General features: G+C 45.1%; 1 protein-coding gene across 1 annotated transcript in view; it reads left to right on the forward strand.

Moving 5' to 3' along the window:
* The window catches only part of Fras1 (Fraser extracellular matrix complex subunit 1), a 401,691-nt gene extending 380,142 nt beyond the window's left edge, over positions 1-21,549 (forward strand). Inside the window, exons 65-74 of the mRNA XM_051170886.1 lie at positions 2,330-2,490; positions 5,196-5,410; positions 7,654-7,804; positions 8,973-9,080; positions 9,942-10,101; positions 10,881-10,997; positions 16,219-16,385; positions 17,763-17,968; positions 19,777-19,923; positions 20,917-21,549. Of these exons, the coding sequence (XP_051026843.1) occupies positions 2,330-2,490; positions 5,196-5,410; positions 7,654-7,804; positions 8,973-9,080; positions 9,942-10,101; positions 10,881-10,997; positions 16,219-16,385; positions 17,763-17,968; positions 19,777-19,923; positions 20,917-21,510 (2,026 nt within the window). The 3' untranslated portion in view covers positions 21,511-21,549. The remainder of the gene's footprint in view (positions 1-2,329; positions 2,491-5,195; positions 5,411-7,653; positions 7,805-8,972; positions 9,081-9,941; positions 10,102-10,880; positions 10,998-16,218; positions 16,386-17,762; positions 17,969-19,776; positions 19,924-20,916) is intronic.
* Positions 21,550-21,991: the final 442 nt, after the last annotated feature.

The raw sequence follows: 21,991 nt of genomic DNA on the forward strand, positions 1-21,991 counted from the left end.
CATCACATCTCGTGCTTTTTCACTCGCCCTGCCACCTGCAGAGAATCGCTTTGCTTCCCAACGTCTTTAAATACGTTTGGGTTCTGTGCTTTAGGGCCCCAATTCAGCTCTCCCTCTCCCTCCACTTGCTGTGTACTTAAGTCCTCTTGTTCTGTAATGTGGCACGCACAGCACCTCTTTTAGGAACGCTTTCAGCGTCCCCTCCAATTTAATGCAGAGGTCCCCGATACCCATCTGTGCCACTTTCAGTGTGTTGTCACCATTCTCAGCATCCGTGTGGCATGGTAGATGCGGAAACCCTTAACAGAAGGGACTGTGATTGTTTATTTTGTGTCTCCTCCATCTAGTTCAGGGCTTCTGCTCCCCAAGACACTCTTGCTGAATATATGCTGAACCAAAGAGCAATAAATAACACGGTCCAAACTACAAGTCACTGGATTTATTTTTTTTCCTCTGCCACCATAATTTTAATGAGAGATGGATACTTTCTTTCTTTCTTTCTTTTTCTTTTCTTTTTTTTTTTTTTTTTTTTTTTTTTTTTTGGATAGCTGAAGAGAATTCCTCCAATGTCATACATATTCATTAAGCTTCATAGAATTTAAGCATTTACCTTTATGAACAATGGAGTGGGTCCAAGCGTATGCAAATCCCTCTTCATTTCAACAGAGTACCATTTATTTCAAGGAGCAGTAGTGGAAGAACATGGGAGCACTGGCCCCCTCAAGCCATGCTCTTTCACATCCCAAGTCTGGATTCCTCTAAAAAAAAAACAAGCTTACACATAAGCTTTAGAAACGCAAAGCCCAACAAACTCTCAATAAGCTGTGTGGAAATTTAAACTTGTGCAATGAAAACAAACGCAGCCCATAAGTACAGCTCAGCTTGCATCCCGGGCTTTAACCAATATTTATTAAGCTCATATTTTATTTTGAATTGTGTTCTACATGCACTGCAAAGGCAAGAGCAATGAAGGAAATGGTCCTTGTCCTCAGAGTGGGGGGAGTCTCTAAGCATGCAAGAAATAGCAGTTGGAAGAAATACGGTACTGACAGCCTGGGACAAAGGCTTCTCAGGGCTGAGCTCGGAGATTGAGGGAAAGGTTGCTGCAAGCTGAGGATGGTCAGAAGGGAGTGCAAGGTGTGGGGCCTTGGAGGGAAAGAGGCAAGAGATGACTGTTTTTAGATGGAGAAAGACACTGTAGTTAGCAGCATGCATCTGGCTGAGTGAAGAAACTGGCCTTAAATATTAAGCATTCAACTTCTTTTTCTTCTTCTTCTTCTTCTTCTTCTTCTTCTTCTTCTTCTTCTTCTTCTTCTTCCTCTTCTTCTTCTTCCTCTTCTTCCTCTTCCTCTTTTTCCTCTTCTTCCTCTTCTTCTTCCTCTTCTTCTTCATCATCATTAAAGTAAATGCTTAAAAGCATATTAACAGGCTGTGGAGATGGCTCAGTGGCTAAAGTACTTGGCACACAGTATGGAGAATGGAGCTCAGATCCCTAGAACCCATGTTAAAAACTGAGCAGTTGTTGCAACCACTTGTAACCCCAGTACTCGGGAGGCAGAGACTGGGGTTCACCATGGCAAACTGACTAGCTAAGGCTACCAGAACCAGTGAGCTTCCAGGCTCAGCAAGAGGCCCCGCCTTGAAGTGGAGTGAGAGCCAGGAAGACACCTGACACCAGCTTCCAGCTTCCTCAAGGGTGCATGAGGCATGTGTGCTTGCACACCCACACACATGTAACTATGCATACACACAACATACATGACACACATGTGTGAAGAGGCATATAAACATGTCAGCCCTCAGTGTGCATGGAGACAGAGTGGGGACGGCCACTGCACCACCTTTAGCTCCTAACGAGATGAACCCTTATGGCGAAAGGAAGCTTTAAAGTAATTTGTGAGTGTGATGTCACTGTATCTTTCAGACTATAAAATGCACCTGACTGTAAGAGACACCAGTTTTTAGAGCAGTAAAACAAAACAAAACAAAACAAAAAAACCAAACAATTAAAACAGCAATCAGACCATAAAGCGCATCCTAATTTCCTCCCCAGTTTTGTGGGGGCAGAAAGTGTGTACATTTTCCTGTACAGGAAGGAAAACTATGCTTCTGATTTCCACGACTCGCGAGGATCCATTAGGAGTGAAAACAGCCCCGCCGCGTCCATCTCCACTCTCACGTTCAGATATAAATCCTACATGGAAAACTTGAAGGGAAGAAAAAGATGGCTGCCTTCACTGGCAGAGACAATGAGGCGATGACAGAAGATGCATTCAGGTGGCTGCTGCAGCCTGCCAACCTGAGCTCGTGCCCTGTCCTCTCTCCCTAGAATCCACATCTCGGTGCAGATCCCTCACCAGGACGGAATGCTACCCCTTATCTCCACCATGCCCTTGCACAACTTGCATTTCCTGTTGTCCGAGTCCATCTACAGACACCAGCACGTCTGCTCCAATCTAGTTACCGCCCGTGACCTGCGAGGCCTCTCAGGTGAGTTTGCTCCTGGGTACCTGCTCTGGAGGCGGGAGTTGGTGGGGAGGGTTAGATTTCTCGTGGCTTCTAGCCCTCAACTCTATATGAATTTTTCCTCCTTAGAAAGCATTGAAACAGGGGTAGCACAACTGAAGAAAACAGGAAAACGAGGGACTTTCCAATACAATTAACCTAGATGCAGAGCCTGTCCTTTCTTTAGTCTGGTGCTTCTCAACTCTCCTAATGCTGCGACCCTTTAATATAGTTCCTCGTGCTGTGCCGACCCCCAACCTTATAATTATTCTCATTGCTACTTCATATTTGTAATTTTGCTACTGTTACGAGTCGTAATGTAACTATCTGATATTTCCAATGATCTAGGTGGCCCCTGTGAAAGGTTTATTCAATCCCCTGAGGGTCATGACCCACAGGCTGAGAACCACTGCTCCAGACCTTTGCAGAAGTAGCTTGACCCCTCTCAGCCACCGTGTCTATATCTCTGACATGAAAGTAACTGTTTCTACCAGTCACATTGGGAGCGTTGAATGTGACGCTACATGTAAAATACCCTCATGGTGCACACTAGTGACATCGACACTGAGGGAGACCATCCTAGTCTCATGATGGCTCCCACAACAGCAACATCCTTAGAAAGAGAAAGAACCGATCTTAGCCACCGAAGGGTGGGTACTGTAAAAGCGAGAACTGAGATCATGTTAGAGCACACAGTCTTCTCTAGAGATCAACACCTACTTGATGGTACGGGGAAGCAGCAGGGTCAGGCAGAAGGATATGTCCACCTGCACTGCAACCTAGCAAGGACAGAAAAGCCAGAGAAAACCCTGTATCGCCCGCCTCCACTGCCACGGGATGGGCCTGTCGCAGCCAGAACTTGACCTGGGTGGACGCTCAGCAGCAGATGAGAGGGCCTGAAGAAGCCAGCAGCTAAAAGCTGTGCGTCTGTGTTTACCACAGCAGGCGGATCACTTTTCAGAAAGTCCAGCCTGTTTTCCATTTTACCTTGGCAAGTACACATGAAATGGATGTCATTCCCCGCCCTGCCCCACCCCCACTGCTTTACTGCCGGTGACTCACTCAACAGCGGTTTTGAAGACAGAAATGCATTCATCCGTTCTTTCATATTTATTAAGTGTCGTTTTCAGCAGTGGTGGTCTTTGTACAGTAGAATTAGCCGAACGCAAATTATTCTTAAACCATTGAACTACAGGTGAAAGTTTAATTGGCCCAATACATAGGCAACAAAAGAAATGGTATGATTAAAAACTGAAAATCTCTACCTTGCCCTGATTTTTTTAAAAATGTTTAAATTCATCACAGGTCAGTTGAGTTCCCAGTCTTTGTGGGACAAAGGGCTGGCTGCTGGTGGCAGACATTCTGAGATGCTTTAGCTCTTTCAAATACGATGGCTGCTTTTAGTACTATAAAAGTCATATCCCGGGGCCAGCCAGGCTTTCAGAGGGTGGAGGGTAGGCCCTTGCTTCACACCATGGTGACATGAGTTTGGCCTTCAGGGCCAACGTGGTGGAAGGAGAGAACTGACTCCCACAAGTTGTCCTCTGACCCCCAGGCCATGGTCTTACACACACACACACACACACACACACACACACACACACACACACACACACACACACACACACACACAAAATGTGAAAAAAGCAATTATATCTCAGATGTTCGGCTGTCTTCTGTAATTTAGTACAGTTCACAGGCATGTCCGCATTTGATCCAGTAATTTTGACCCACAGCAGGTGACGTTTAGTTACACATCATTAGCAAGCCATGTACTAAATAAGATGCCCTGCCCCCACCCCCCAGGAGTTCAGAAACTATTGGAGGAAAGACAAAAAGGAAATTGGATGTTGGTTTGATGGTTCTACTTAAAAACTGTCTTTCAAATTAGTCTTAAAAATAGTCATTTACCAGTGAGTGTTACGCATAGCAAAGCAGTGTCATCAGGCCCAGTGGTGGGCCACTGGATGCATGGAAACACTGTTTTACTCACCCATGGTGCTGTGTTCTCTGTCCACTCTTTCTCCTGGGTACCTGGGTTTCTTAGAGGGGCAGTGCCCCATTTAGCACCAGTGCGCTCTCTCTCTCTCTCTCTCTCTCTCTCTCTCTCTCTCTCTCTCTCTCTCTCTCTCTCTCTCTCTCTCTCTCTCTCACTCTCGCTCTCGTTTCTCTCAGTCCCTGTCTCTGGTGTGTGTTTGTGTGTGTGTTTGTGTGTGTGTGTATGGGGGGGTTATATTACGTGCACATGTTCATCTGCATGTGTGTGTTTGTACACATATGATGTAGGCCAATGCTCAACTAAAGGGGTCTTTCTCAGTCATTCTCAGCTTTACTTTTTGAGATAGCATCTCGTCACTGAGCCTGCTGCTCTCCGGCTGGCCTGTGGGTTTCGAGGGCTCATATGTCTCCATATTCCAGCACTGGGACTATGCGCCCATGCCTTCATGTTGGCTTTTCTCCGTGGTTTCTGGGGATCCCTAATGGGGTCCTCATGCATATTCTGAAAGGAGCACGTCACCTGCTGAGTCATGGCCTCAGCTCCTTACAAGCTCTCCTCTTGACCTAACTGGGAGGCCATGGCAGATCCAGCCATAGTCTTAGATGGATGGTTCATGACCTCCCCTTTGCCCAGCCTCCTGGCATGCTCAGACCAGCTCCTGTTCCCTCCCCCCTCCCTCCTTCCCCCGCAGAGGCAGGGTTCCTGGATGATGCAGGTTTCCACAGTACTGCCCTGGGCCCTGGCTATGACCGCCCCTTCCAGTTTGACCCAAGTGTACGGGAGCCCAAGACCATCCAGCTATACAGACATCTGAACCTCAAGAGCTGCGTGTGGACATTCGACGCATACTATGACATGACAGAGCTGATCGACGTGTGTGGGGGCTCCGTGACTGCCGACTTCCAGGTGGGTGCTCCAGGTTTATTGAGCTTGGGGGCAGTGCCAACTCTTGTTATAGAAGCACCTTGGTTGGCACGTAGCTTTCCAAACTGGGCTAGCCAGGTAAGGTGATGTTCCTTTTGAGTCCCTTATCAAAGTCTTGGCAGTATTGTTTAAAGACCCCTGATGTCTTTTATATCAAGTTAATGCACTAAAAAAAAATTACTGGAACAAGTCATCTATACGAAAGTCTAGTATCTGTTTCTTTAAATGAATGTGTGCTTCTCTCTGTGTGCTTTGGAAAATAGAGAAGATTTACATTTGCTAGTGGGGATCTTTGCATGACTGTGTTCTCTTCCCCACTTGGAGTGAGTCAGAGCAGCAGTGGCACACCTTTCAGAAGGCAACTCGGGGTTCCAAATCACCGGGAGGTGTTCGTTGCTTCAAACACTTGGATTGTGTTCTTATTCCAAACTCACAGCCCCTGCAAGAAAACAGATCCATATACAGGCGTGTAGGTGTGCGTGCCACAGCCCGTGCAAAGAGACAGATACATGCACAGACATGCTCACGTGCGTGCACGTGTGTGTGCGTGTTTAACAAACCACTGAACAGTTCTGATGACAGGAAGACGCCAAACGCTGAGAAGAGCAAGTTCTATGAGCACGCCAGTGAGACCAGGATATCAATTCTCAAGTTCCATTCCACCTTTAAGCCTGTATCTCAGTAAGCCAAAACAGGTTAAGCCTCACTAAATGAGAGAATCTGTAGAGGGGCTTTAATCAGTTGGAGAATGTCTTTAATTCAAATGTCACTGTCCTGGTCCCTCTGTTTTTGTGTGCAGCGCTGCCCTCTGCTGGATAAAACTTCAAGGCAACCAGGGCTTGTTCCTGTTGCTGCTGAGGCCACAAACCTGCTTGTTCTCCCTTCAAAAACTAATATTCTCAGCACTCCACGATTTTTTTCCAATTACAGATCTGGATATTTTTGTTCATAATAGTCTTTTAAAAGTCTCAAAGGCAGGAATTTCTTATGTCCACTCTTAAAATCTAAGACAGATAAAATAAATACCCAAAGAAGCATTTCGATGCTGTATGTTTCTTTAAAAATAACTGAGATTGCTGAAACATAATTGAGAAAAACAACCAGAGAAACTAGAAGTAAGCCCTCATTCGGTGTTTCTCAGCTAGTACCAGTGGACTTTAATGAAACAACCTCCCTGAGTTCATACTAACTGTGGCTCATGCTCTCAGCGTCGCACAAGAGAAAGGTGCATGAAACAGCTGTCAGAGACTGTTCTTAAAGATTAGCCAGTAACAGCATCAGGGTGAAAGGAAAATAATGAGGAACAAAGAAGGGGAAAACACACCCTTCAATATCTCATAGTAGTTTCCCAATTTAAAAAAAAAAATTTGTTCCAAACTTACTAATTTAGCTTTCTGTTTTAAAAAGAAACAGATATTTATAGGAAAAATTTGAAAATCTTAATTAATAAATTCTCCCATCCACACACGTACACAGTTTACTGTGAAAGCATCTGCTAGCCTCTTGTTATTTTCCCATCCAGTTTCTGACCGTGGCTTAGTAAAATTTGCTGGTGCACCAAGTTAATAACTGTAAGAGACATCCCTTAGAAAGCAATTCCCTTGGGTGTGTGATCTGTTCTCTTTTTAAACATTTTTCCAAAGCACTGCCTGCGCCAGTAGACTGCTGCAGCCCGGAGCTGTTGGTAGGCTTCCTAGAGGTGACATCAGAGCCCCTGGCCTTTGTCCCTGGAACATGAGTATGATGGTCACTAAGATGCCCTGAGCCAGGCATGTGAGGTTGCTCCAGAGAACGAGACTTGGACGCCTTTCCAGTTCCACTGAGCAGCATTTCCCACAGGTCTCAGGTCTCGGGCAAACACTCAGCAGAGTGAGCATGCGCTGACTGTAGGTTACACATCAGAAAGCCAATTCCTCAGCCTGGGAGACTTCACATTTCCAGGGAATGCCTTTAAAAACTGATGGTTGGAAGCGAGGGTGGTCCTCGCCTTTTAAAAAACATTTGTATTCGAGTGTCACCTCCTCAGAAAAGCCTTTGAAGAACCCTGGCCACGTTGTACCCTCTTTACGTTTCAAAAACAAACTGCTGGTGCAGGTCAGGAGTTAATATCTGAGCTGCCAGGAACCGAGGGAGTGGATGAAAACTGAGCCAGGAGGTGGTGGTCTTCTGCCCTTTCCTCCCAGGCAAGAAGTGAGTCTGTTTCTCCCACACTGTTTGATTGGCAGGTCAGGGATTCCGCTCAGTCCTTCTTGACGGTGCACGTGCCTCTCTACGTCTCATACATCTATGTGACAGCCCCCAGAGGCTGGGCCTCCTTGGAACATCACACTGAAATGGAATTCTCTTTCTTCTACGACACGGTTCTCTGGAGAACAGGTATGGCTGCAGACTTTTTTTTTTTTTTTTTTCCTGAGACATGGTTTCTCTGTGTAGTCCTGGCTGTCCTGGACTCACTTTGTAGACCAGGCTGGCCTCGAACTCACAGTGATCCCCTGCCTCTACCTCCTGAGTGCTGGGAATAAAGGCATGCGCCATTGCCCCGCTGGCTGCAGACTTCTTAATGGTTCAGCCTCTCATTCAGTCGTGATTAACACCAGCTGTATTCCTGAGGTCTTTAGGAAAAAGAAAAAAAACAAAACAAAAAAGGGAGGAGCTAACTGGGACCTAAGAAGTCCCCTGATCCGCTCTTCTTTTGTTTGTTTATTTCCCATTTCCAATGTCCTGTACCTCAACATGACCCCAAACCAACTTCTCCTTATTTCTACTTCTCCCTTTCTAGGGGTGACACCCTCCATCTGAGGGAAAGATGCTGAAGAGCTTCCTGAGCGCTCTTTGGAAAGGCTTCATCTCCAGTAGTGGAAGATGCAGCCTTCCTTCCCTTAAATGACTCGAGCTCAGAGCATGTGTTGTATTCCCTGTGGGAAAAGAGCTCAGCATTCTCCTGCCCGAGCAGAAGCAACACTTGGACCTTTGGCTCTTATCTATTGTTGCTGCTGCTTTGCTGCACTTCTGTCTTTCTCCTCCTTTGATTGCATCTTATTTGAGGCCATTCTGGGTCCACTGGGCATCGTGCCTATAACTGCCTCTGTTCGCTGTGTGTTAAGCCCACACAGCTGACTTCCTACAAGATCCCCTGTCATCTCCATTGGTTTGAAAAAAAAAATGTGTACATCAAGACTTAGGACCCTGTTAGGTCTTAAAAGTAATAGAAATACAGTGTGGAGGAGCTGTAGTGGCTGAAGTTTTAGGTCCGCTGTTTTATGAAATGGGGGTCTAACCTGAATCTGGGCCAAGTGGTACCCACATAGATAAAGAGTGAGGATAGTGGATCTATTTAAAAACCAGAGCCATGAATAAAAGCTACTGCCCTGCTTGACTTGGCATTCATGTCTGCAGTCAGTATGTGAATATAGAATTAACTCACATTCACACAATACTTCAACCCTCCTAGAGATGGCCCTGGGACCAAGTCTAAGGCCATCACTATCTGGAAGGTCCTCTCCTTACCCTGACTTTGATGTTGTGTGTGTGGTTGCTTCTCCAGGGATCCAGACTGACAGTGTGCTCTCTGCAAGACTTCAGATAATAAGAATCTACATTAGAGAGGACGGCCGTCTTGTCATTGAGTTCAAGACCCACGCCAAATTCAGAGGTAGTTTCAAGGTGTTTTTTTTTTTTTTTCCTGGTTCTTTATTAAGAAATAACTTAAATTTTCAGAAAAGTTGAAAGGTTAGGACAACAAAAAATAAAATCATCATGTTAACACTTTACTATCTATATATGGGCATACACATGTGCTTTTTAGTCGTCTCATTAGAAAACAAATTGCCCCAATCACTTCAACAGACTTCATCTAAGAACAAGAAATCACAATACCAGCATGCGATGTAGAGTAATAGTCCTTGTGCCAATTCCCCCTTGTCTCACAAATGCTTTTCCTACTTGTTTTCTGTTTGTTTATATTTACTTTATAACTATACATATAAAGAAAAGTAGATCCAGCCAAACTCCGCACGTTACAGTTTGCTTGTACCATCTCATTAGTTTCTTTCCATCTAGAATACACCATTAACTTATCCATCTTGAGCGCTCACACTGAATTTTAAGAATGATGATGTCCTAAGTAACTTTTACCTTTTTAGGGGCATCGAAATTTGTCCCATTCCACTAAAAACTATAGCTAACATTCAATTTCTACTTGTAACCCACTAAGACAAAATAAATGTGTCTGTTGAGATTCAAACCTGAGTATATTCAGTGATCATTCTCCCATAAATATCCATAAGATTGTGTATGAGCTCAGCACACCTTCATGTGTGTGTGCACATATACTATATGACCATAGTGGCCATTATAAGTAGGGTAGTGGCTGGTATAAGATGCTACACTGTCTCGGTGATTATAAAATAATTCTAAAGGGTATATATGTCCTTAATTCTTTGCTAGAAAAACACTAATTATGTCCTTAAACAAACGCTGTGAACTCACAGATCAGGGTTTCCCTCCGGAACAGGACAATTCGTGATGGAGCACCACACCCTCCCAGATGTGAAGTCTTTCATACTGACCCCAGACCACCTAGGCGGGATTCACTTCGACCTGCAGCTCCTGTGGAGTGCACAGACATTTGATTCTCCACATCAGCTCTGGAGAGCCACGAGCTCCTACAACAGGTGATGACCACCTTGGAAGCTTCTGGGGCTTGACCTGAAAAGCTTTTCACTTCTTCCGAGAGCCTGAAACATGACACTTGACAGTTCTTCCAGAATGTTCTTCTGCCTCTCATTTGACCTGCCAGGCCTGGGGTTGCTACCTAGTAACAAGTCAATGATGGGACTGGAGAGTCTGGAGAGTTTTGTGTCTTGCCATAAGCACACTAGTTCCCCCTGTGTGGCCCTCAGTGAGACTCCCTAGTGTTCTTCAACTTTGAGAAGGGGATTCTGAAACTGAGAGCTAGTCAAAAATGGGGATAGGCGTCCCAAGGATGCTACTTCCATTCTGGTCCAAAGAGATGCTCTGTCTCTGTGCTGTTTACCTCCTTTTCTGCAACATCACCCGGCATGGTCACATTGTAACAGACAGAAACTCTTGCATTTAAGAATATGTTAGGAGATTGTCAATCTACATGACACACTAACCAAATTGCCAAGCAGATAACCTGAACTCTCTTTTTGTCATCACCTTAGCCTTTCAGATTTTTATTAGCACTGTGCCTTTTTTTTTTTTTAGCTTTCCTTGTAGAAAGGACTTGAGTAAATGAAAAAAAAAAAAAAACAAAAAATTTTTTTAACTCCTTGGGATGATACTCTGAATGTTAGAATGATCAGAGATGATTCCCGGAATTGCCAGTGCATAATGCCACCTGAACCCTGCTTAATGAAGTCATGTCTTTCTGGGGCTAAGTCATCATCAGGTATTTCCTGTGACTACAGTCTGCTCTGCCTGTTTCCAGAAAGGACTATTCGGGGGAATATACCATCTACCTGATCCCTTGCACCGTGCAGCCCACACAGCCATGGGTGGACCCAGGAGAGAAGTCCTTGGCCTGCACTGCACATGCCCCAGAAAGGTAGGACAATATAAGTGATCCTCGCTAATTCTGTTTCTTTACTGAAGAATTCTGCTCACTAAAATGTTCTTGGAATTCTCAAATGAGTACTCATAGTATTTCCGTAGTCACCCAACAGGCATAGCCCCAGATAATGCGGAACAAGGGAGTCTTCTGCCTTGTTGTGTGAACTCACTAAGTACAATGGTCGTTCGTGGTCTATTTAATGCTGTATGGTTTCAGTTGTGCACATTCCATTAGTGGCTTTGCTGTTTTAAATGACTCCTAAGCACAGCACTGAAGCGTTTTCCACCATTCCTAAGCACATAAGGGCTATCATGTGCCCCTCTAGAGTATTAGACAAGCCCCATTCAGGCATGAGTTATTGTGCCGTTGACCATGAGTCTGATAATAATGCATCAACAATGTCCGTTAAAGAAAGGGATCTTTAAATGGGCACACACATAAAGTTGTGTTGGTCTATTGGTGAGATGTGACCAGATGTTCACAGAAACCAAGTTCTATATCTCCTGGGAGGAGTGATCCAACATCCACCAACTCAATGTTCACAGAGACTTCATGGACACAAATCATGGAGAAGAAGAATCAAATATACAGAGCTGGAGAGATGGCTCAGCAGTTAAGAGCACTGGCTGCTCCTCCAGGAGACCCAGGTTCCATTCCCAGCACCATCACGACAGCTAACACCCATTATAATTCCAGTTCTAGGGAGTCCAACATTCTCTTCTGGACTCCATGGGTACCAGGAACATTTGTGGTGCCCTGACATACATGCAGGCAAACACTCACATACGTATACCTACCTCAGGTCTGAGACCACACTGAGCCTTATTCCTTCACTCCAGGTTTTTTACTCATTCGGGTCTTATCAAATGCTTTGCCCTGGTCTGAACACTGAGGTTGCAAAATTATATCACACCATGCATTAAAAGCCACCCAGGCCTCAGGCACCTTATAGCTTAGTGCCACATATCTGCGGACTGAGCAAATTACCTACAAGGCATCGAGAGAAGATGCTAAAGACAGAATTGACATTAAGAGAGGACTACTTGAAGTGTTAGCTTTCACGTCGAAAGCCTGGGTATTGGCTGTTAGATCTCCGGTAATGCAGGGTTCATCGGCGCTCAGATGATAGTGACCTTGGGGGAGGGGGTGAGTTTAAGAGAGGTAAGCATGCGGAAGCAATAGCAAAAAGGAGCTTGTCTAAAAAAAGAACATCGGGGAAGTGGTACACTGACTGATAACAGATGAGAGGCCATCCGTATTCTTTCAGAGCTTTTCTTAGGTTGTGTTTTAGGGTAGGAAATACTTCCAAGTATCTGCCCGCTGCAGTGGAAGGGAGGGCTTATGACCTATGGGATGGTCTTTGGAGGGTGGTAAAGGGACAGTCACAAGACATGAGGGAAGGGCTAGTGTTAGCTTGGAGCCAAGACAGTTCACCCAGAACAAGGCAGAGCCTATCGGCTCCAGAGAATTACTAAACTGGGCGTCTGAGTCTGACAAGGTAGGCTCCTCACTGAGTCAGCACTGGCCAGAAGCAAGAGGGACACTGAGGTCTGGGAGGGGAGGAAATGAGCAGAGGAATGTAAGTGCCGCACAGCACGGCAGGGCAAGCAGGTCGGATGGTCTCTAAATAATACAGATACCTGTTGACATACGTATATACCCGCAAAGCGTCACTGCAATTAACACAATAAACAGCCATTCCTTCCAGAAGTCTCTTCACGCCTCTTTGTACGTGCCCCCCCCAACATCGCTCCTCTTCTCCAGGTGTCCCCTCATCTGCTTTCTGTCACTAGGAGGAGATTGAATTCTCTAGGACTGTATAAGTGTTATCATGCAATCGCAGTTATTTTTCTCTGGCTCATTTCACTTGGCATGATGACTTGATTTTCTGTGTTACTGTGTAAGTAGTTTGTTTCTATTATTGCTGAGCTGTGTTACATGGTACGGAAGTAGCAATCTATCAATTCATCATTTGATGGGCAGTTTGGGCTCTTTCCAACTTAGAGCTATTTTAAATAAATCTTTCCTGAATATGTATGTGCAAGCACACATGAGAACACGTGTTTTCTATTTTCTTGTGTAAATACCTAAGAGTAAGATGGCTGAATCACATGGTGGGTTGGCTGGCTGTTTTCCCAGGTGTTTTTAAGTACGTAAATATGTGTGGACGTCTCTGCCGTGGCTGTGTAAAGTGTTCCAGGTCCTTTGCAGTCTGGGAAGAGTGTTCAGGAAGGGCCTGCTGTGGGTTGAAGAGTTAATGGTGTGAGAAGAGAGGAGAAAAGCTGAAAAATGGGGGACAGAGGGAGAGATGTTTGAAAATGGAGTCTGGGATGCTCGTCCATAGCAGCAATAGGAAAGCAAGCGGCTGCTGTTGGGTGGAGAACAAGCCCATTGGAGGAAAGAAAATCAAGGAGCAGAGAAGTGAAGATTTAGATAATTATCTGTCCACATGTTGAGCCACCACAGCTGATGGCAGGAATGCTTGAAAGTGTCTCAGCCTGCCACATAAAGGACGGAGGCTGACCAGGGAAATCACAAGAGCACAGGTGTGTGATCTATTGGGACATGCTAAGAAATTTTATTCTACTAAAAGAAGTTAAGCTATGAAAGTCTTAAATGTTCAGGGGGTAAATGTGTAACAAATGCATATTTAGCACCAATCTTAAGGAACACAGCTTTGCCAATGCTTTGGGTTGGGGGGATGTTGGTGTTTGTTTTTTATTTGTTTTATTTCTTCTGCTTCGTCATTGAGAAAGAGTCTTTCTGGGTGGTCCAAGCTGGGCTTGAATTTTCTATGTAGCCCAGGCTGGACATGCTTCCAGTCTTCCTGTTTCAGCCTCCCAAGTCTTGGCGCTACAGGCATGCTTCACCATGACAGTTCACTGTCTAGACATGTACAGTGTTCTCTGCATGCAAAGTCTCCTTTCTTCCCACCTGGGTGGCCCTCTAACATGATGTTTTTCTTATAATCCCTGATTTGTTTTATGACTGTGCTTCATGTTTCTAGTGGCTTTCCATATTTTCAATTTCTCCCTGTTTTTTATTTTTAGTTGAGTGTATATATGTATATGTGTATATATACATATCTGTCTATGCACTTGTACATGTGGGCATATGTGGACACAAGAGTAATCGATACTGTGTGCTTCATTTTCTCACCCTCTATCTTTTTTAGTTAGGTTTTTTTTTTCATACAATATATTTTGATCATCTTTCCCCCTCTCTCAACTCCTGGATCCTCTCCATCTCCCTCTCCACCCTACTTTATGTGTGTTCTCTCTCTCTCTCTCTCTCTCTCTCTCTCTCTCTCTCTCTCTCCTTCTCTCTCTCCCTCTCTCCCCTCTCCTCTCTCTCTCTCTCTCTCTCTCTCCCCCTCTATCTCCTTCCCCCCCTACCAAAAACACCATAAAAATAAAAAATAACAAAAACCAGTAATTACCAAAACCAACAAACAAAAAAAAGCCCCTACACACATACACACACATACAAGTTTAGCTTGTCTTGTGTTGGCCAACTACCACTGGACACAGGACATTCCCTGGTGTGTGGTTAATACCGCACTCCATTTTCCCTTTGATTATGGGTGTGTATTGGACATAGCTTTTTAGTTAGAGGTAGGAGCCTATGTCTCCTTTCTCTTCTCAGTGCCAGGGCCTCATCTGTCTTTAAACTCTGCAGGCCTTGTGCATTCTGCCTCAGTTTCTGTGGGTTCAAATGTGTGTCAGCCCTGTTGTGTCTGGAAGATGCTGTTTCCTTGGAATCATCAACCATCTCAAGCTCTTACAGTCTTTCCTCCTCCTCTTCCATATAGCTTCGTGAGCTGTGAGGGGGGTGCTTGATGATGACTTCCCATGTAGGACTACGTGCTCCAAAGTCTCTTGTTCTCGGCTCATTGTCCACTTTTTGTCTTTGTGTTTGTTCCCGTCTGCTGCAAGAAGCTTCTCTGATGAGGAGGGAGCAAGACACTGGTCTATGGGTATAGCAACATGTCGTTAGGAGTGCTCTTATTGCTGAGTACCGTTAGCAGAATAATAACATTGGATTCTCCCCTAGGCTCATGGCCTATGTAGTCTCATGTTCTTGGTCACTTTCCAGTTTCATGAATGGATGTGACAGAACATTCATCAAAAGAGCTCAGGATTCAGAGTGTGTGAATCTAGGTAAAAGTCTAGCTCAGGTGCCATGGTAACCAAAGAACCACGTTAGAGGACTGATGGAATGGAACTGAATGGGATTCGGGAAGGAAAGAGATCCAAGTTGGCTACAGACAGGAGGGTCTCACAGACAGGGAAACCATAAAGGATATAGGACAAGTAGTATGTTGAGACATGCTAAGGAATCTACTCTACATTAATTTTTAAAAATCTTTCAGTATGTCAGCTACTCAGAGGTATATATGACAAGCATGTATTTAGCACCTGTCTTAAATAGAACATTACCAGTGCTTTGAGATTTTTGTTTTTAATTTGTGTATAGAGTTGTTTTCTTCTGCTTAGTGTTTAAGATAAGAGTCTTTCTTGCTGTCAGTCAGGCTGGATTTGAACTCTCAATGTAATTCAGTTATGAATCGATAGTCTTCCTGACTCAGCCTGCAAGTGCTGAGAGCCAACAAGTCCAGCAATCAGTGAGCTCCAGGTTCAGGGAGAGACCCTGTCTCAAAAATACAACAGAGAGTTAGAAGGCAACTAACATCAACTTCTGGCCTCTACATATACAGACACATGCTCCCATACACACATGCATACACCCCATACATAGCACACACACATAAGCACACACACATGTACACACACACACACACACGAGACACGTTGAGGAAAAAGAGCACAACTGGTACCAAAGAGTTCTAAGGGCTATGTTATCCTGTTCAAAAGAGAAGGTTCGGCTGAGGCCAGAGATGTGTTTCCGGTGATAGAGTGTTGGAGTGATGTCAGCATTGTAGATAGTGAATGTGACAGAGTACGTGCCTGTTATCCTAGCACTTGGAAGGAATGAGGAATGAAGTGTTAAAGCTGTCCTCAACTACATGAGACCCTATCTCAAAAAATAAAAATGAATAAAGGAGCAGACTGTCCCCAGAAAGGCATTCAGTAAATGGTCAGCACCCACAGCGAAGCCGCATGCACGGTCAAGAAGGACAAGCAAAGAGGACAACCTAAACGCACATATGAAGCTGGCCCTGCCCTCACGTTGCGCTCATTTCTTCCACATCCAGGTTCCTGATACCCATTGCGTTCCAGCAGACCAACCGCCCTGTGCCGGTTGTGTATTCACTCAATACTGAGTTTCAGCTCTGCAATAACGAGAAGGTATTCTTGATGGATCCCAACACGTCTGATATGTCTCTGGCAGAAATGGACTACAAAGGAGCCTTTTCTAAAGGTGAGCTGCGTCCTCCAGTTGCAGTAAGTGGCTCTGCCTCGATAGGAGAGGCTTGTGGGTGAGTCCCTGGCCTGGATGGAGTCTCTGCCCATGTCTCAGCCAGCTAGCTCTTCACGGAACATCTCCCAGGCTTCCTTCCATTCCAGGACAGACAAGGTAGAAGTAAAGAAAAGACTCATATTCTTTCCTCAATTTATAAAACACATCACAATCTCCGTGCTCAAGTGGATGGCACTGTGGCACCATGGGAAAGCACTGGTCTATCACAGTGTTGGTACTCTAATGGTTGGCACTGTGGCATCATGGGAAAGCACTGGTCTATCTCAATCCCAGTGCTCTAGTGGTGCCGTGGGAAAGCGCTGGTCTGGAAAGTAAGAGGATTAGCATCTCCAATGCACTTCTAACCTGGGGATCTAGCTTGGGTAAGTTGTGTCAGCTCTGAATTCCCTGAGGGAGATTGCAGTAGCACCCTATTGATTCCCAGCTATATGGTCAGCACCGTGCACCTCCCTGGTATGAGTTACTTTAGGGCATAATAACAGAGCATATCTTCTGGGCTCTTGGAAGAATTAAATCAGATAGTGTAGAGAACTCAAGACCATATGAGGCACTTAAAAAATTTTTTCCCATACTAAGAGTCACACCAACCCAGTAATTAGCATTTTTACACGGACTTTGTTTTGCCTAGAATATTTTGTTCCTGTCTCCCTCCCCCAAACCTTCTGACAAATGCCTGCTAGGGGTTCAGGAGGCAACTCAGAGATCACCTCTCCTCAGCCCTCCACCCCTCTCCCAGAGCAGATTCCATGCTAGCCCTGCACCCCTTTAACAGAAAGGACTTTCCTCTGTGGGAGCAGGTGACAGGGCTCACACGTGCTAGTAGAGTGAGTCGCCAAGCCAAAAATACCCTCGCTCTGAATCCTACTGTCACCACTTGCCATCATGGTGGCTTTTAGCAACTTAGCCACCTAGTAACTGGTTTCCTCGGCTAGATGATTGTAAGCATCCCGTGCGTTTTACAGCATGAGGGAAATTTAGGATAGTAGATAGCAAATACTGAATTTGATAAATGGTACTAATAAATGTTAATTCATCTCTTTGCTCTCATTTCTGTCCTTTCATTTGCATCTCACACGTGCCTCTGTAGCCCTTGTGCATAGCTGAGTGGTTGGCATATCATAAATGCTCCAGTAATATTAATGAATTAGAGGAGCAATAAATGGGAAAGTGTGTATTTCAGGGACACATGGAACCAGAGCTCTTCACAGAAAGGACACTTTGGACTCTGAGGCGGTGTGTAAAATCCCCTCGGCCTTTGACACGGCTTTCTCTTTAGCCTCGAAGTCCAATCTAGACGATGTCCTTCCATCTTTCCAGGTCAGATCCTTTACGGCCGCGTCCTCTGGAACCCAGAACAAAACCTTCACTCTGCTTACAAGCTGCAGTTGGAGAAGGTCTATCTGTGCACCGGCAGGGATGGCTACGTGCCTTTCTTTGATCCTACGGGGACAATCTACAATGAAGGGCCACAGTACGGATGCATTCAGCCAAACAAACACCTGAAACACAGATTCCTGCTGCTGGTACGCTGTCCGTAATGTTCATGCCATGGGGGAGCATCTCGGCTGTGAGTCCTGATGAAGGAACAGTTCTTTCCTCCAGCTTTGTTTTTATTGTTCTTTCTCTCTGTTGCGTTACCCACTACCTTACCAGTCGACTGGTCATGGTGGGTGGTGAGATGCGCTGTTGTTGATATTCTAGAAAGTGGGCACTGTAAGCCAGAGTTTCTTCAAGTCTCGTTCAAAGGCCCTGAGTGGTGCTCACCCTCCTTCCAGCGTTCTACGAGGTTAAAATTGCTCTCCTCCTGTTACAGTGTTGCTGCCTTCTCACACACACATCCTCCATAGAAAGCTTACTAATATCATTTCAGATTCCATGTTGTACTTGGGGGCTGGAGAGATGGCTCAGTGGTTAAGACATGTACTACTCTTGCAGAGGACCCAGTTTGGTTCTCAGAACCCACATTAGGAAGCTCCCAACCCCCAGGGACTCTAACACTCTCTTATGGTACATGTCCTCTCCTCAAGCACTCAAATGCATGTGTATATACATACATACATAGACCACACACATGGATGCACACACTAAGTATCGAAGAAGAAGGAGAAGGTGGCCATCACCATGTTTTGAAGACTATCCCGGGGATGGTGATAACAGCCCAGTCAGTAAAATGCTTACCCTGTGAGTGTGAGGACTAAGCTTGATCCTCAGAACCAACAGAGAGAGTGGGCAGCTAGGATCCCAGCACAGGGGACTCAGAGACAAGATGATCCCTGTAGCTCACTGGCCAGCCAGGGTAGGCAGTCAGGGAACTTCAATTCCCGTGAAAAACCCACCTCAAAAATAAGGTGACAAAGTAACTGAGGAGCATGCCCACCATCAATATCAGGTATACACACACAATACACACCCCCACATAAGCATGTTCATCCAGCACACAACTCTCCTCTCTCTCTCTCTCTCTCTCTCTCTCTCTCTCTCTCTCTCTCTCTCTCTCATTATCTGTCTATAGCTGCCTATCTGTATATCTATCTACCTATCTATCTGTCATCTATCTATCATCCTCATTACCTGAAAAAGTTATAAATAGATACCTCCTTTTCCCCAATTGTATAGTTGTGTTTGAAGCTAGGTTTTCTTTACATATTAGCTAAAATAACATAATTTTAAATATTTAAATTTTTAAAAAAGCATAAAATAGCAGACTGAATACAAAAGCAGTTAGGAGACTCTCACAAAACTCATGTCTCTTTGGGGGAGGAGATGAATGTTGGTACATTTCACTAATGAGTGTCTTACTTAGGTTGGCATGTAATGAACCTCTCACTGTAAATATAAAATGAGTTAATACAGGAGTACTTTATTTAAGTGTTCACGTTTAATCTTTAACATAGTAAATGTTGATAGAAGAAAAAAATCACACAAACAAAAGTTCTCTGAGGTCTTTGGTTTTTAACCATGGAAAGGGACATAAGACCAAGTAGCCTGAGAACTGGTGGGTCTGCTAGGGATGTCCAGCCTTTGGACAAGCGAAATGAATTCATCTTCAGGCCTCTTGTCAAGGGCTTCACAACAACTAACAACATCAAAATATCACACACACACACACAGACGTAAAGTAAGTTGTGGCCTGCGCCTGTGAAACACAGGTTAGACAGAACCTACCACAATCCTCCCCCAGTGGTGTCAGAGGCGGCAGGCAACACTGACTAGGGAGAAGCCTTCTGTAGCGTTCACTCTCCATGCCTAACCCTCAGAAGGAAGGGAGCACATCTGCTTTTTCTCTGCGTTGCCTTGCAAATGCCAGGTCTCTTCCTCTTTTTAACTCTAGGACCGCAGCCAGCCAGAGGTCACCGACAAGTACTTCCACGACGTGCCCTTCGAGGCCCACTTTGCTTCTGAGTTGCCCGAGTTCCACGTGGTCAGTAACATGCCGGGTGTGGATGGATTCACCCTCAAAGTAGATGCCCTCTATAAGGTGACTGCCAGTTTCTTTTGAAAACCTTCCTGCCGAGGGGCCCTTTTTTTATTGTTATTAAACCTATCGTTCACTCCTGAAGCAAGGATAAAGTTCTTGGATTTGCATCCGAGCATCTGTCGCTGTCCTTCAGTCCAAGGGCTGCTCTGATCTTTTTTTTCCTGCCTTCTTTAAAATGCTGCCTTTTGAGCTGTGTGCTGAAGCAGCCACTTTCACAGGCATTTTGGAAACCACTGAACAAAGTCGCCAGAAGAATTCCCGAGTTAGAGAAACACAAATGGTCAGCATCAGATAGGGGGAAATACCCCAGGTTCTAGCAACAAGCATGAACTTCCAAGGTCAAAGTTTGCATTGTGTTTTCTTCTGTCCCCAAGTGGTTTTTCTATGACCTTGGGTTTCAGGACGATCCCCACTCTTTTGAATTTATTTCAAAGCCATGAAGCGTTCCCAGATGGCCAGATGAGGAGAAATAAAATACTTGATGCTCCTCCTCTGGGGAATGATCTGGCAAGTGTTCAAGTTTGGCAAGTTTCTGTCGGGAATCTGTATATTATGCTTAGAATTGCTTAGTGAGAATTTGTTGAATAACTCCACTTTCACTGAAGTTCACCAGTAAATAGTAAGTTAGTATAAGGAGCAATTAAAGGGCACAGAGAATAAATGTAGTAGTTATTTCGCTGATGTTAATAAAGACCAGTAACTCATAAGCATTCATTTAGCTAAAGAGAGCATGAAAAATAAATTAGTAGGCTATTCCACATGAGTAAGGAAATAGAAAAGAATATGTATAGCTAACCTGCGACCATCCAACAGAATCCCGAACCCTCGATTCAGTTCCCTGTGTCTTAGAACACAGAACATCCTTTGCTAATACTTTAACTGAGACCATTTCTCTGTCCGGTCCTATCATGGTAGATGTGTTTCCATTCCTTCCCTTCTGCAATGCTCTCTGGATAGCATGTGTCTTGTCTCCCTGTCTCTCTCCTCCTGCAGGTGGAGGCAGGACACCAATGGTATCTTCAGGTGATCTACATCATTGGCCCTGACAGCATCTCGAGACCTCGGGTCCAGCGCTCTCTCACAGCCTCTCTGGGGCGCCAGCGGAGGGACCTGGTGGACCCCAGTGGCTGGTTGTCTCTTGACGACTCCCTCATCTATGACAATGAAGGAGACCAAGTCAAGAATGGCACCAACATGAAGTCCCTGAATCTGGAGATACAGGAGCCCGTAGTGGCCGCGTCCCTGTCGCAAACCGGAGCGTCGATCGGCAGTGCCCTAGCCGCTGTTATGCTCTTCCTCCTGCTGTTTCTGGTGGCCTGTTTCATCACCAGGAAATGCCAGAAGCAAAAGAAGAAACAGGCCCCAGAGAACACTCTGGAGGAATACCCCCTGAATACCAAGGTGGATGTAGCCAAGAGGAACCCGGACAGGGTGGAGAAGAATGTCAGCCGACAGTACTGCACGGTACACAATGTCAATATACTGAGTGACAGCGAGGGCTCTTATACATTCAAAGGTGCTAAAGTAAAAAAATTAAACCTGGAAGTCAGAGTCCACAACAATTTACAAGATGGGACGGAAGTTTAATAAGAAGACCCGTGTGTAATTTTTTTTCCTAAAAAAAAAAAAAAAAATCATTTTTTTTATAAAACGGGGAGAGATGCTGGTATTTTTATAATCTTTCAGACTGAAAAAAAGGGAAAACTAGACCTGAGTGGCGTACAGCACACACCGCATGCATCAACTTACAACTGGGCTACCTCATGAAGTAGAACCATGAAGACGCCCTCCTGGAGTGTGGGGTGGAGTTCTGCCTCTTGGAATCTGCACAGGGTGACTCTGTAAGGCTGACCCCAGAAGCGTCTTAGAGTTAGGACAGACACTGGACAGTTAGCTTCACTGACAGAATCGAGAAAGCTGGGCGCAGTGGGTAGCTGAGATCTGAGAGTACAGACAGAGCCTTTGGTTTCTTCCTCTGCCTCCAGCTTTCTACTGTGTGGGCTTTTCTGGACTCCCAGATAGCAGAGCACAGACTGCTGACACATAGATTCCATTAAAAAAAAAAAAA

This window comes from Acomys russatus, chromosome 28, assembly GCF_903995435.1.
Source record: "Acomys russatus chromosome 28, mAcoRus1.1, whole genome shotgun sequence".
NCBI classification, from domain to species: domain Eukaryota; kingdom Metazoa; phylum Chordata; class Mammalia; order Rodentia; family Muridae; genus Acomys; species Acomys russatus.